Genomic DNA, 16,009 nt, shown 5'->3' on the forward strand with positions numbered 1-16,009 from the left:
CTTATTGAGTTTTTGGTTTACGTAATTCGTTCTTCAAAAAACTTCACCTTTCCGATTCATCACCAAATTCGTCAAAGCATCATCAATTCTTTTGTCATAAAAATGCTCTTCCACAAAAATATAAAATATAAATAAATGAAAATCGATTATTCTAACGAAAATAATTTCATAACGATAATAGTACGTAATAAACAAAGGCCAAGATATTTGGTATGTGAAGTCAACCAACCTGCACTTGGCCAGCGTGGTTGACTATGGCCTAGTCACCCTTAACTTGAGCTGATGATGATGAAACAAAGGCCCTTAATCCCTAAAGAAATTACAGGATATATTTGTCTTCGTTTATCGAATATTTTAAAACAGATTATACGTATTTAAGGTGAAGGAAAACATCGTGATGCAACCTGCACATATCTGAGAAATTCAAAGATATGTATGAAGTCAACCAATCCGCACTTGGCCAGCGTGGTCGACTATAGCCTATAGCAGTGGAGACGTGTAGTGAGCTGATGATGATGACGTATACAAATTCACGACCACCAAGTAGTAAGTTTTGTATAAATTGAAAACAGTAGCACGGCAACCAAAATGTGTTTATACAAACGTAGCAAAGATTCTTACTGGCCAGTATCACTTTGGCAGAATGGTTAACTTTACTCAACAAGCTACTGTTCTTCTTTTGTTTTAAAAATGTGTAATTACGTAAATACGTGAACTTGATATTGAAATGTTATCTACGGGCTGTACAGAGCTGTGCGCTAATTCACACGCCCGCTCCCACGGCACTGTCGAGGTCGTACTATGTAATATTATGTCATAGTTTTGAAAGGAAAAATTATTTACTTTCGTTAGTCATCAGTCTAAGTGGGAGAGAAGATTTTTTTTAAGTGACAAACAATCAAAAGCAGTTGGTTACCTGAATCCGCCGATAGCGTAGCGATTGCCCATAGACATCCATGCAGATGCGTTCCTTTAATCGACGGAGGAAGGACGTACAGGAAGAGAATATTTTACCTTACTATGCGCCCCCTTTTATGTCAAATTCACTCTCCTTCCCATACTTTCCTTATAAGATAAGGGTGGGAAAGGAAAGAAGACTAAAATTAGGCTTCCAGCACCATTCTGAGCAGACGATTATTACTTTAAAAAATCTAAATTATTACAAAACCTTTAGTGCTTTTTCATCAGAAAAATCAGTAAAATACCTTCAGATCGTTATTTAAAATGTTACTTAATTTAACTTAATATCATTGCATTGTTCTTATAAACAAAATGATCGAATCTTCTCATCTATAATAAGTTGTGTCAAAGCCTGTATAAAATTACCAAATTATCAAACGGAATTACTAGACCGTTCAACGACTAGTTAAATATGCGTGCTTTAAAATGTTCCCACTTAAAATCACTTTAGTATGCGCATTTAGTTAGGTTTGACCACCCTTCATTATGTTTGTCATCACGCGATCATAGCACCCCCTGGTGGACAACTGTCGGAATGTAAAGCGCAATTGTAATTCACATGTCAATTTTGTTAAGGGTTGAAATTACCAATTATAGTTTTTAAATGCGTTTTACCGTGGGTTTCCGATACCAAAATCTCTGTTTAAGATAGAACAATTTTAAACGAGGATTTTTGTCTCAGAAACTCATGGTTAATGTGATAGATTTTTCTTCAATATAATTGTTTCAAATATCTAAATTATACTAGACATACTGATTAGATTATATTAAAGGTATTTTAAGATATCATAATATTGTCTAGATGTTGCCCGCAACTTTGTCCGCGCGGTATTAAAATCATATTTAATAAGTAGCCTATGTGTTCTTCCAGACTATGTTTTACATCTACGTCCAATTTAGCGAGATCCATACAGACGTTTTAGACAAATATCCATCCATCCATCTAAACATTCGCATTTATAATATTAGTAAGATATATAGTAATTTTATAATTACGATTAAAAGGTTAGGAACAATGTTATGTACAATTTTGCCGATCACTGTCGATTTGACCTGCGCATGCGCATGGGGTAGAAGGGAAATCTACCGTAAAATTGCTAGTGTTTATAAAAAAAACTCTTAACCATCAACTCTCTGTCACGCACCGATAATCAAAAGGGGGTAGGGAAAGTTGGTCATTTTTACTGATACGTTGATACCAATTTTCTATTAAATCTACCACTTATAAGAAGAATTAAGACGTTTGGTAGTTTGTCAAAAAACAATTGTAGATTATTTTCCAAAGGCAATATTAAAATATATTTTTTAAATCGGGGAAGTACTGTAATCGTTTACAGTCTTATTTATTATTTTTACGTTGTTTTTTGCTTTATTTATAAGTAAAAAAAATGTTACTAATATTATAAATGCGAAAGTTTAGATGTTAGCTTGAAGCTTCAGAACTGATCAGATGTCGATGAAATTTGGCATAAACATAAAACATAGTCTAGAAGAACTAGGCTACTTATTTTAATTTCGCACGGACGGAGACACGGGCTAAAGCAAGTTTAAGATAGTAATTTTTTCTTTTAAACTGAATTATAATTTCTAGACTAATAGAGACTGAAGTATTAATTAAATAAAAACAGCTAGACCTAACAAGTTAAAGTCTTTATCTATATACTAAGCATAAATGTACATAGAAGTAAAAATTAACTTTATCATTTTCCATTGCTGACTTATTGACATATGGCCTTGTACTTCACTTGTATTTAATTTTATTATCAAAGCAAAATTCAAATTAAATTTTTTTATTATATTAAATTAATTTTTTTTTAGAAATAAGTTTAATTTTTATGTACCATCTTACTTATATTATAAATGCGAAAGCTTAGAAGAATGGATGGATGGATAGATGTTTGAATCTCCGGAATCGCTGTACGGATCTTGCTAAAATTTGGTATAGATGTAAAACATAGTCTGGAAGAACACATAGACTATTAATCAAGTTTATTTTTAATTCCGTGTCGACGGAGTCGCGAGCGAAAGCTAGTACTTCCAAAGTTTTCTATATTTCTATTATGATGGTTAATAAAACAAGGTTAGTAAAATCTTAAATTAACAGTCCACTATACCAACCATCGTCGTCGAGCGTCGGTGGCTCATGGCTGAAGCACTTGACTTCCAATCTGCAGGTCCTGGGTTCGAATCCCGCCATGTACCAATGTGATTTTCGATTTCCGATTTACATTTGTACTATTATCCGACGTTCTTACGGTGAAGGAATACATCGTGATGCTTCACATATCTGAGAAGAAATTCAACGATATGTGTAAAGTAAACCCGCACTGTCCCAGCGTGGTTGACTATGGCCTAATCACCCTTAACTTAGGGTAGGCTCCGAGCCCCTCGGTGGGGACGTATAATGAGCTGATGATGAAATGATGAATACCAACAAAAAAAAGATATAAAATACAGTATATTTAAAATAACGGTTACAGTAAGATGTTAAAGCTTTAAAATCTACACAGATACGGTCAGTACATAATTCTAAAATAATACGTAATAATCCATCTCTGAGTCCAAAAAATTATGTTTACGGAAATTCGATTGAAATCTGATTTTTTTTTATTGACAAAATTTATGAACACATCCTTATTTCAAACGCGTTAGTAATTCAAAGAATAAAAGTGACTTCATTTCTTGAAACGTAATTTCAAACGTTTGTTTCATGAGTTCATTGTTTTATTGTAAAAAAAACAACAAGAGTCCTTGAACAACACGACTTATATCGTATGTGTGATGGACACGTACAGACCTGTTTAAAAACGCGCTACAGAATACCTATAGTGGTTAGGGTGACCATAAAACATTATAATTGTAAGCAAATAATTTAGTTTATTATTTACTAGACGTCGACCGTGGTTCCGTGCGTTCGGAATTGAAAAAAAACTTAATGAGTAGCCTATGTGTTCTTCCAGATTATGTTCTATATCTATGCCAAGTTTCAGCGAGATCCATCCAGTCGTTCTGGCGATACCTTTATATAAACATCCATGTAAACATTCGCATTTATAATAATAGTAAGATTAATTCCTGTTCTTACTAATTGGCATTCACAAGATAAAAATCAATGTTTTTAGACATTGATGTATTACTTTTTTCAGGATTAAATCAAAGCGTAGTTTTGTTAATTTGCTAGTGTACCATGGAATAAGTTTCGTATCCTTACATGAGTCGAATGAGTGAATAGTTGCTTGGTTTACCATCTATTTAAATGTATGCCGCAACAAATTAGTAAAGAAATCAAGTCCTTAGAAACCAAGCTCATTGAAGTTAGACATAACAAAATCTTGGGAAGAAATATACATCAGAAATCATCTTATGATATTGTTTAAAACATATCTGTTATAGTGACATAAACCGTATATGCAGGTTCAATGCCAATATGCTATTTACTTTTGCTTGTCCTTGATTCCCTAAAATCATAGTCACCCTGTTAATAATTAAACGCGCCTTTGTCTAACATTTCGGTTAAGACAATCGTGCATTTCAATGTCACAGGTTTTTGTCCGCGTGAGACACGGTCGCCATTTTGTCGACGGCCATCTTGGATTTTGATAACACGTGGCCTCAAATTAATTAGTGATATAGAATATAAAAAAATCGAATATAATAGTAGTCTTACGAGTTTTAATTTTTTTAATCATAGCATTTTAAATTATATTAAAATTAACTTTTAAAACTATTAGAGAATGAATACTTAAGTTTACTTAAATCCTGTTTTAAATTTAAATTGTATAATATTACATTTTAAGAAATTTTAATGCTGTAGCCAAATTTCATCGAGATCCGTTAAGCCGTTCTGGAGATACCTTCAACATACATCCATCCATCTAAACATTCGCATTTATAATACTAGTAACAAGATTAGTAATTCTCTACCATAGTTAACAAATTATTATTACTAAAGTTTACTCAATAATGAATCGACGTTCTTTTACGATGTTGTATGCAGGTCAATAATCAACAAAAAGTGACGCCCGAACAGGGACTTGAACCCTGGACCCTTGGATTAAAAGTCCAATGCTCTACCGACTGAGCTATCCGGGCTATGATGTAGTCTTTAAAATTAACATTTAAATGGCGTACAAAATACTTCACACAATTCTTAACAGAAATGGTATAATTTAAATTTAAATTGATTACAGTTTTAATTAATTATTCTATTTTTAAAAATAATAAACACTATAGGATAACATTTTATTACTAATATTATAAATGCGAATGTTGGATGTATGGATGGAAGGGTCTTTATGAAACTTGACATAGATGTAGAACATAGTCTGTAAGAACACATACTAATTACGTTTTTTTTCATATCTGGCGGACGGAGGTGCGGGCGACAGTTAGTATACAGTGTCGTTGTATTGATTGGGATAAATTTGAATACTACAAAATTTTGAAAGAAAATTGTTGTGATGTTTGACTAGCTTTTGCCCGTGGCTCGATCTGTGAAAATTCAAAAAAAAAGTAGCCCATGTGTTCTTGCAGAGAATGTTCTATATCTGTGCCAAATTTCATAGAGATCCCAACCCTAGGATCAAAATAGATTGAATGACACGTTTTTATACACGAATAACAACTGTGGAAACTCATGAATATGTTTTCGATCAAATTGTCGTACATCATTAAGTTCCTGTGAGTTTGGAGACATCTTGACTTTCTCACGTCATTACGTCATTATATATCTAACACCTTGTTATTGACAAACTTTTTGTAGTCATTTTATAAAATAAGGCTTGTCTTTGAATTCACTGTTTACTTCCAGTTTATTTGTTTTTATAAAAATTATAAGTATTTTTTCAACAAATATTATGTAACCTGTAGACTTTGAAGGTCCTGACACAACTCTCTAGTCACATTTACATTCATACATCTTATTTTCAATACCATACAAACAAGCATAGATTTGGATGAATTTTATCTTAACAAAATCTACAGTAGGCCTAACAGGAATGTTTGTGACAATCTCCATCGTAACTTCATTGACAAAATTTGTGGCGAAACGTACACCAAAAGACATCACAAATCTCTTACAGAAATATACGTGCTAGGCTCTCTAGTTCATCTTTGGAAGGTTTGATTAAAGAGTGATTTTGTTTTTTGTAAAAACAGTTGAAATTTCAAACGAGACGAATATCTTTAGTTAATAAATGGTATAATAAAGCCTACCTGGATACAAATAAGCAGAAAGATGCTAAGATCTGCAGATATAAATCGCCGGATATAATTGACGCGTGAGAAAATCTTTATACATGATCTAAAAACTTAAAGATAAATCTGCAGATTGTTTACATGATAATTTTAATTTCTAAAAATCACCAATACGTATTTTACCTACTTAACATTAATTAACAGAGTGCGTGCACAGAAATGGGATATTTCCCCTACCTATGAATCCCCTCCAACGGCAAACTATTTTCCCTTCCTATCTTTTAATTGTACAATTAGGGGAGATCGGGGAAGATGACTTAAATTGGGATCTGGGAATGCCAGTCCATTTGGGTTCTTGGGTCATACGCCTACACTTCGGTCTCTATCCCACTATTATCTTGGATTTCTTAATCGCCTAAAGAAGTAAACCTTTAAATATAAAATTAACCTCAAAAATCCGTTCAGGCAAAGGAATTATTTGATTAAGATATCTCGTGATAAATCTTTAGGAACAATCTCATGTGTACACGTCATTGTCAGAGAGTTCCCACAGCCTTGTGCTTGTAGGATGGCCATTGACTGTACGTACGACTCATATGCTCATTGAATATTTAAAGTTTTAGTGAAAAAGACAGCTTGATAAAAGAATAATCGATAATTTATAAAGACAATAAAATGTAAAAGAAAAGACAATTTTAATTCAAACACATTTTATAGTCAGTTTTTCGTTATAATAATTTATTTAAGTGTCTTGTAACTATTCCAATTAAGATCTACATTTGTGCTAGGATATGTTTTACAAGTCGAATAGTTCGAACGGTCCGTACCTTTACCTTCTCCTTTTACACACTCTCCTAAAAATAAAAAGCAGCTATACCTTTGGTGTCTATGAGGATACCAAGTGACCGATTGTTCATAATTAAACAAATGAGACAAAAAATGAAATTATGATTTTTAGGGTTCCGTACCTCGAAAGGAAAAACCCTTATATCACTTTGTTGTGAGTCCGTATGTCTGTCAAGACCCTTTTTAACCGAATTCAAAAAGAAGGAGGTTATCAACGCGTTCGTTTTTTTTAAATTAATGAAACATCGTATAATGGTCTAGAAAGTCCAGTATATCTAGACCTAAACTAGACAATTGGAATAAAATCCCATGGAAGGTGTAAATATATTATTTTTTAAGTTTACATTAAACATTGTATGTACATTAGAATTTGAAAACAAAAGACAATCCTGTAGGAGCGCAAGCGATGAGCACTGTTGTACCCAATAGTCACATAGAGCTACGAAAGATAAAGATAGAATTGTAGTTTTTTATGACGAAACTCAAAAACTACTGGAACTATTTGACAAACTCTTTTACTATTATAATGCTTCATTATACCTGAGTAACATTGGTTTAAATTAATTGTCTACTACAGTGGATTAATTTTTTTTAACATATTGTTAACAAAAATAATTAAGATATAAGATACTCGACAAAGTGTAAGAAACATTTCCAAAAAATTACAAAAATATATTTGTAAATTACTAAATATTTTTATACAATAAATGAGATTAATAAAGGAAAGTGAGAAATATTTTCTTTATCAAATTTAACTGTATGCACACTCTATTACTTTTATAGCTCTATGGTACACAGAAAACAATGGTTGCAGGCGACGCTGCACTTTGTTAAAATAAACTGTAGAGCGTTTTATTTGCGAAACGGAAGCAAGCCTTGATTTATGTATAAATGCAATGTTTAATTAATAATATTGTTTTATATACATACTAGCTCTCGCCCGTGACTCAGTCAGTGTAGGATATAAGATAACTTAATTAGTAGCCTATGTGTTCTTCCAGAATATGTTCTACATTTATGCCAAATTTCGTCAAGTTCCGTTGAGCCGTTTCAGAGATACCTTGTAACAAACATCCATCCATCCATCCAAACTTTTGCTTGTATAATATTAGTAAGATTTATTTCAAAATCTTCACTTTTATTCAAAATTTAAGAAGTTTTCATACAGCCCGGATAGCTCAGTCGGTAGAGCATTGGACTTTTAATCCAAGGGTCCAGGGTTCAAGTCCCTGTTCGGGCGATCTTTTGTTCATTATTAGAGCGATATTTACTGAAAAAAATCTTCGTTCAATAAAAAATCTTATTTAAAATGCGAAAGTTTAGATGGATGAATGGATTTTGGTTAGAAGGTAATTCCTTAACGGCTCAACGTATCTTGATGAAATTGGCTCACGTGTAGAACATAATCTGGAAGAACACCTTAGTTTATTATTTATGCCGAGCGGACGGAGTCGCGGGCGAATGTTAGTTTGAAAACAAAAATGTCATATTTTTATTTTTAAGTAATAAATGTCATAGTAAAATCAATATGTTTGATTGCAGGTAACAAGATGGTGAAATTACGATTGAAAATGAGAAAGAAATTACGGTGACGTGAAACCAAAGCAAAACATTACGATGTGACAGTCAAGTGTAGAAATCGGACATTCCGTAAAACGACCAAATAGTTCCTTTAAAACAAGAATACTCGAGCATACTCAAGTGCTATAAAGTGCAATTATAAGCAACCAACAAATACGATAGTTTTTTTTTTTTTTAATTAGTGAAAGTAATTCGCAAAAATTGATTCGTACAAGAGTGATGTTGTAGGGGGGTACGCGATGGATATCCATACGCCTGCCCTGGTGGTGCATGGGTACGAGCCCCATGCACCGCTGCTGGAAGTCGAGGGTCTTGACCCCCACAGCCCTCAGCAGAAGGTCCTCATCCACGCCCCCACGCTGCAGAGTCAGGAGATGATCAGCAATGAACATCGGAATGGAGGTCAGTACTTTATATCTATTGCTAAAACAACTTTTAACTTAAATAACTGCAACAGAAAGCAAATGATAATACACCTGTATAAATTTATAATAGTGTGAAGCTTCAATAGCCCAATGATTAAGAGTATGAGTTTCGGATCACGGGGGTTCGAATCCCGCCATTCGATAATTGTCATAATCTCTATCATAGTACAAGCATAGAGCTTAGTTGGAATGGTACAAGAAATATTAGTAAATTTACAAAAAATCTACTAATATTAAAAAAAAATAGAAAAATTCTTTGTGATATTTAACTCCACCTTATGTTAAGTAGCAATGTGTTTAAGAAATGTTATACAGGATGTCTGAATATTGTGAATTCTGTACACCATACACAGGATGTTTAGAATAATATATTAAATGTAATATTGTTGTTATGTAGAGCAGATGTCTGATCTGACGTAGAGTATGATTTCGCAGACGAGCAGTACCACGCGCACAGCAGCGGCCAGGGCGGAGATGGTGAGTACCAACTATTATAATTCTACACTCCAACTTCCACCTACACTTCGTTACAAACAAGGTGAAAATGTTCTACTCATAGTCACAACGCCTTCGCCTCAGCAAGCCAGAGATAGACATTGGCCGAAAAAATTGAAATTAGTGGCTGAAATAAAGGTTTAATTAAAAAAAAGTTATATTTTCTATTATTAACTGTGGGTTTCTAAGACCAAAATCTCTGTATGAAACATATCGTCATCTCTGTAATTATCTTTAACTAAAGTGGTAACAATATGTTTTAAACTGGGTTTCGATCTCAGAAATCCACGGTAAGTGCATTATCACAATCAAGAAATAAGTTGCACGCTTCTATTTTGAATGAATCAGAAAAGTTACCGCCTTATCTAAGAGCGTACTTATAGGTTTTGGTAAAGGTGTGGTCTCACTTCTAGAAAGAAAATAATATTTGAAAATCGAATTTAGTCAAAGGATTGCTTATTGATTGTATTTATTTATACACAAAAAATTGTATTTATTTAATAAAATTATAGTTATTTTAATGTATAAATACCGAAATTGTAAAACCTGAGAAAATTAAGTTTTATTTTATTGGTAAAAATATTATATCTATTTTTAAATCATCTTTCAAAATAAAAAGTTTTGAAAAGATATCGACCAGAAAATTTGATTATGACATCATAAATTAAAAACGTAAAATGTAATTAAAACATCTTATTTGATATTCAAAACTGCTGACACTGTGACCCCACCTCGCGCAACAAAACTAGTCGAGTCGCAGCGGCGGCAACTAATTTCACACCGATTTAGGCAAGTGTACTCGCACAAAAAATGCTCCATTCACTCGGCCGCCTACTCGACTGACTACTCGACCGATGTGATGTTCATCTCTCAATGAAGCGATGTGCTCGTGGTTTGAATGCATTCATTGTTAAATGCAGAATTAAACATTCTGCCAGAGACGTGGCTTACTGGCCACTAAGAAAACCTTTGCCTTTTTAGTTATAAAAAATATATGTGAAAAATAGCGCGGGAAATGTAGACAACAAAATGGAGTCGTGAATAGAATGAGTTATTATATTAATTACTAATCTTACTTCTTACTAGTATTATAAATGTTTAGATGGATGGATGATTCTTTGAAGGTATCTCCGAAACGGCTCAACGGATCTTGATGAAATTTGGCATTGATGTAGAACATAGTTTGGAGGAACACATAGGCTATTCATTAAGTTTTTTTTTTTAATTTCGCGCACTAATAATATTGAAATATACTCATATGCCGAAGTTTAAGTGTCGACTATAAATCAATTGATTTTATTTACATAACATTTTGAATGTTTGCATTTAAATCTATTTTCTTCTCTTGTTTATTGTTTGCTTAATATCATTGTTATTTCTTCAATTTGTCATGGTTAGATTTAAAATACAACACAAAATAAGAACAGAGGAATATCAAAAACGAAGAGTTAACAATTTCACTTTTATGTTGCAGTAAATATTCAAATTAAGGCTATGTATAAATCTCCCATATTTGTCACTAAAATTTAAACCCACCAGATTATTCATAATAAGAAATTACACACTACATTACTCGGTTTATATCCAACTAACTTTCGCCTGCGAATCCGCCTATGCGAAATAAAAAAAAAACTTAATAAGTAACTTATGAATTCTTCCAGGCTATGTTCTTCATCTATGCCAAATTTCATCAAAATGCGTTAAGCCGTTTCGTATTTACTTTCAGACAAACAACCATCTAAACTTTCGCATTTATAATATTAGTAGGAGGTATTAATTGTTTAACTTTATCTTAAACTTTTATCTCTGCTCAATTATTGCTCACTTTATTGATAGAAAAGACAGACATACACGGACTGCACAATCAGTCGGTTTCAACAGCTTTAGCAACGGCGTTGGACAAACAGTTGAAGTAAGCTTAAAGCATCGCCTGCTTCACGAAGTCAGTATAAGAGTTTAGTTTTAGTTTTTTAGTTTAGTTTTAGAGAGAGCTTTTAAGAGTTTTTAAACTTTTTAAAAACTATTGCTTTCGAATAAAAAGGTTCTATATCGTGAAGATATGTCTCATTTAGATAAGAACGTCAGTTACCAGCCAGTCACTGTTGGGTCACGTCGCTTGTTTTTTTTTTCTTTAGTACGGGTTTCGCTTTCGACGCGCGTGATCGGAAGTCGCGGTATTTGAATCTTTCTCCTGCTATATTTTTATTATATTTATAAGTAAAGGTACTAAGTATTTTTAGACATAATTAGAATCTTTTGGCGTCAATGACGTGCTTTCGTTATAAAGTCCAGTGTCAGAATGAAGAGTGAGGGGACACAAACGTCTACATTTTAGTAAGGCTAATGTTGAGTTAATACACTGCCACATTTTCGATTTTTTTCTGAACAGTATTAAGTTATTATTTACTAGCTGTCGCCGAAGACTCCGTCCGCGCGGAATAATATTAAAACTTAATTAGTAGCCTATGAGTTCTCCTTAACTATGATTTACATCTGTGCCAAATTGTTTCGATTAAAAATAATGACTTAAAATTTCCAACATAAAGCTGGGTTTCTGGTCCTATCTTTCTTTTAACTCTTCCCATTCATTCAACACTATCTCGAACGCAATCGGTGTGGGTACAGGTGATCCACCGCGTTGACCGCAGCCACATCCTTGGGAGCGACCTTCTCGAACGCTACACACGCTGACTCCGCACTTTATATCTTATTACAAGCCAAACATGAATATTTGTATTAAAAGTGCAGCTAACATAAGTAAAGTACACAATCACGTATTAATCTTATTTCTTAGTAAATTCGAAAAAATGGATGGAGGTACCTCTGGTACAGCTCTACGGATACCACTGAAATTTGGCATAGATGTAGAATGTAATCTGGAAGAACACATAGGCTACTTATTAACTATATTTTAAATTCTACGCGTACGGTGTCGACAGTTAGTATACGAAGATGTTTGTCGCAATTAATCATACCAGGTCCATTGAACCTTGTATGTGAGCTTATGTTGAACAAATGGTAAGACACATATAACATAATGATGATGTTGAATCCAACATGATTATTAATTCTACGTTAAATTAAAAATGATATGAGGATGAAGATACTCTGTTCAAGTCAAGACATACTAGATTCACAATAAATAAATACGTAAACTGATATATAAACACGGCTAAACACTCACGTATATACGTCCGGTGGCGGCACCGACTAGTTTCGACTAGAGTGAGCGACGGGCCGCGTCCGCGAAATAATACCAGTACCACTCATCCTGATGAAGGGCCCCCGATGGGCTCGAAACTAGTCGGTGCCGCCACCGGACGTATTTACGTAAGTGTTTAGCCGTTTTTATATATCAATTTAGTATAATGTCTCACGAAAGTTTGAATAATTTAAATAAATACGTATTTGGTTTGACTTTATCTAAAATATTATACAATAAAAACATTTATTAAGACAGAGATTTGTATAAAGATAAAAAAAAAATATTTTAAGAAACCTTTAAAAAGTAACCTTAAAACGATCGTTGTCATTCGAACCCAAGATTCAAAATAGGGCTAATATAGCTTTTTTAATAAGATGATCCATATACAAAGAATTTTTATATCAAGACATTATCGAGAGAAACAGAACATCTTTGCTGACTCATGGAGATTAGTTATGCCATCTGGCACGACCAATAATTCTCAGTATAAAGGTAGCGCCATCTAGTTTAAAAATATATAAACTCAACACTATTATTTTACAGAAAAAGCTCAAAAGATTCGCTTTTTTCATCTTTTAAGTACAAAAAAGTATTTCCATAATTTTTGGACCAAACATGACGTAGATAATTTCATCGTTTTATTTGTTCTTTGTAAGTGGCGACATCTATCCAGCCTTGTAACCTTTTACTTCAACATTAACATAATAGCGGATGTGCACATTTATCTATAAAGATTTATTAACAAATATCATGTTTTCAAGTTGCGTGTTTTAATAAATCGGTTAAGCAACTTAAACACACAGAACAAGTTAAGTTATTAAAACAGATATATCATTTAAATTACGTAAAAAATCAAATAAACAAAAGAGATAGATATAGGTTTCTTAATGTCATTGTCTTTAGAACCGCCTCGGTTTCAATTTTGACAGTTCTAACGCCAATGAAACGTTATCGAACTCGTGTTTGAATTTGGAACCAATTTTAAATTATAATTATTACGACTGGAACGAGCAACTTTATAGCTTAGGAAATAGAGTTTAAATTTGTTTTAAATAAATTATGAACTAATCAATGTCTTTAAGCCAATTAAAGAATCTTTAGCGTTTCAATGTAATCAAATATAGTTCTTATCTTTATGGAATAAGGTTTAAAACTGGTAAACACAATTAGTATTCAGAATTTTAAAGAGCATAGTAAAATGAATCAAAACCAAATAGAAAAAAGGCCTAAATTTGAATAAAACCGTGAGTACGGAAATAAATTGTATTTGAAAAAAAAGGAAAGAGAAGACCAATGTGTAAAAAAAAAACATTTCAGTAATTGATGGACGAAAGTATTGTTTAAATTATTTTGCCTTACCTTACAAAAAAAAAATAGTAGGTAATGGATTGCCAAAAATAGCAACAGTCTTCTCTGTTTACATATGATTTGTAAAACGTGGCCTTAAGTAGTTCCCAGCCGTGAATGTTTTAAAAACGGTTCGGAATGTAAACTTAACCAATTGAATATCGAGATAAGATCACTTCATTGCTGTGCTCGTCCGTCTAAGTTGTTAACTAAAAAGTGCACTACGATGTCACATCGAAGTACATGTGCAAGCGACAAATTAATTCCGGTCTATTGATGAAGCAGGAAATGAATAATGATTAAGAAAAGAAAATATCGAACAGTTACAATGATAAAATAAACATTACTACGAGGGTAGTATATCCACGACATATACATATATTGTCATGATTTCGACCAAAATCAATAATCAAATGCATTTTTAAAACTGTCTGCGACCGATGGTTGACAAGTAGTGTGTAGATGGATAATAGCATTCGGCGATGTTAATCTCGGTCAACCTTATGTGTATACATAACTTCAATAATATAGGTACAGTCACCTCCAATAAAGTGTCAGCGATGGAGAAATTGCAAAGAATGCTAAGAAAACTCGGTTTGTACGATCGCATGTGTTCTCCATATTCCTTTATGCCTCCAAAACGTGGACCCTACGAGAGAGTGAGAAAAAGAAGATAGACGCGCTCGAGATGTGGTGCTGGAGAAGAATGCTGAAGATACCTTGGACCACCAATGTAATAAAAAGGCAGCGACTAGGTGGCGCCTAGTAAAGCAGATCACTGATACATGATGACCATGACCAATCTGACAAAACTGTAACGAAGAAGAAGAAGAACTTTCGCACTTGTCTACAGAGTATAGCTGACCATTAAATTGGTTAGATCATTGGTGTCTTGGAGATATAAAAGAACCACGGCTGACCATTAAATTGGTTAGATCATTAAAGTGTTACAGGTATAAAAGCACTACAGCTGACCATTAAATTGGTTAGATGATTCATGTCTTGCAAACATGAAAGCTGCATAGCGGACCATTAAATTGGTTAGATCAGTCATGTCTTACAGACGTGAAAGCAGCACGGCTGACCATTAAATTGGTTAGATCATCTCATCGTTAAATCGATAAGTTCATTTACAGCCTGAAAAGTTATCAAGTACATAAATTAAGAAGATTGAAACCCTGATCGATAAATTGATATTACGAGTGGTAAGAAGTTTGAAGCTAAAATTTGTGTGAGGCAAACTGTTAACTAAATTAAGGTGAGAGGTATCTAAATTAAGGTGAGAGAAAATACATTATCTACAATAAAATCAAAATAATGACTATTAATCAACTATATGCCTACAGTACATGTTTTATAATTAGAAAAACCATCAACAAAACAAATCATCAATAACATGTCGTTTGTAAAGTTCCAGATTAATAAACGCAGCACTCGGCGAGCAAGTCTAATTGTTGTGCCGAAAGTGAGTGGAAAGAGATATATGTATAACATACGAAGGAGTACAGCTTCATAAGTTGTTAGTGTCATCTTTATAAATGTAAGTTCAGTTAATCAATTTAAATCTAAGCTAGCTGAATACATTTTAGATTTTTGTAAAAAAGTAAAGTAAATTTAAGTCAAATCAATGGCGACTATATTATGTACATTGTACGATATTGTTTTCAAGTAAGTGACTATTCCTTTGTCTTTTTGAGAAGTAATTCTTTTAACCCTGTTATAAGCACCTTACTACAAAATACGTAGTACAAAATGATATAAAATGTGATTGACTATTAGTCACGTTTTGTTATGAATATTTACAATATGTATAACGCAATTTCTAATATTATATTGCCAGTTACTAAAGTCATCATAATTGGCTTTATTAACGAATCCGTGGCTAATGCTGGATTGGTGAAGTTTCCAGAGATACTATTAACTACGAGTATATGTAAGTTCAAATCTCGTGATG

General features: G+C 33.0%; 1 protein-coding gene and 2 non-coding genes across 5 annotated transcripts in view; 2 read left to right on the plus strand and 1 right to left on the minus strand.

Moving 5' to 3' along the window:
* The window catches only part of sv (paired box protein shaven), a 74,790-nt gene that overhangs the window by 13,770 nt on the left and 45,011 nt on the right, over window positions 1-16,009 (plus strand). For 2 of the 3 annotated variants that reach the window (XM_013319408.1, XM_013319409.1), the window contains exons 2-3: window positions 8,545-8,985; window positions 9,429-9,485. In XM_013319408.1, coding sequence (XP_013174862.1) covers window positions 8,823-8,985; window positions 9,429-9,485 — 220 coding nt within the window. In that variant the 5' untranslated portion in view covers window positions 8,545-8,822. The remainder of the gene's footprint in view (window positions 1-8,544; window positions 8,986-9,428; window positions 9,486-16,009) is intronic. The other variant, XM_013319410.1, reaches the window with a different exon arrangement.
* TRNAK-UUU (transfer RNA lysine (anticodon UUU)) lies at window positions 4,980-5,052 on the minus strand. The gene has a single exon. It is a non-coding gene; the product is annotated as a tRNA-Lys (tRNA).
* On the plus strand, window positions 8,170-8,242 carry TRNAK-UUU (transfer RNA lysine (anticodon UUU)). The gene has a single exon. It is a non-coding gene; the product is annotated as a tRNA-Lys (tRNA).

Source organism: Papilio xuthus, unplaced genomic scaffold (assembly GCF_000836235.2).
Source record: "Papilio xuthus unplaced genomic scaffold, Pxut_1.1 DF826159.1, whole genome shotgun sequence".
Taxonomy (NCBI): domain Eukaryota; kingdom Metazoa; phylum Arthropoda; class Insecta; order Lepidoptera; family Papilionidae; genus Papilio; species Papilio xuthus.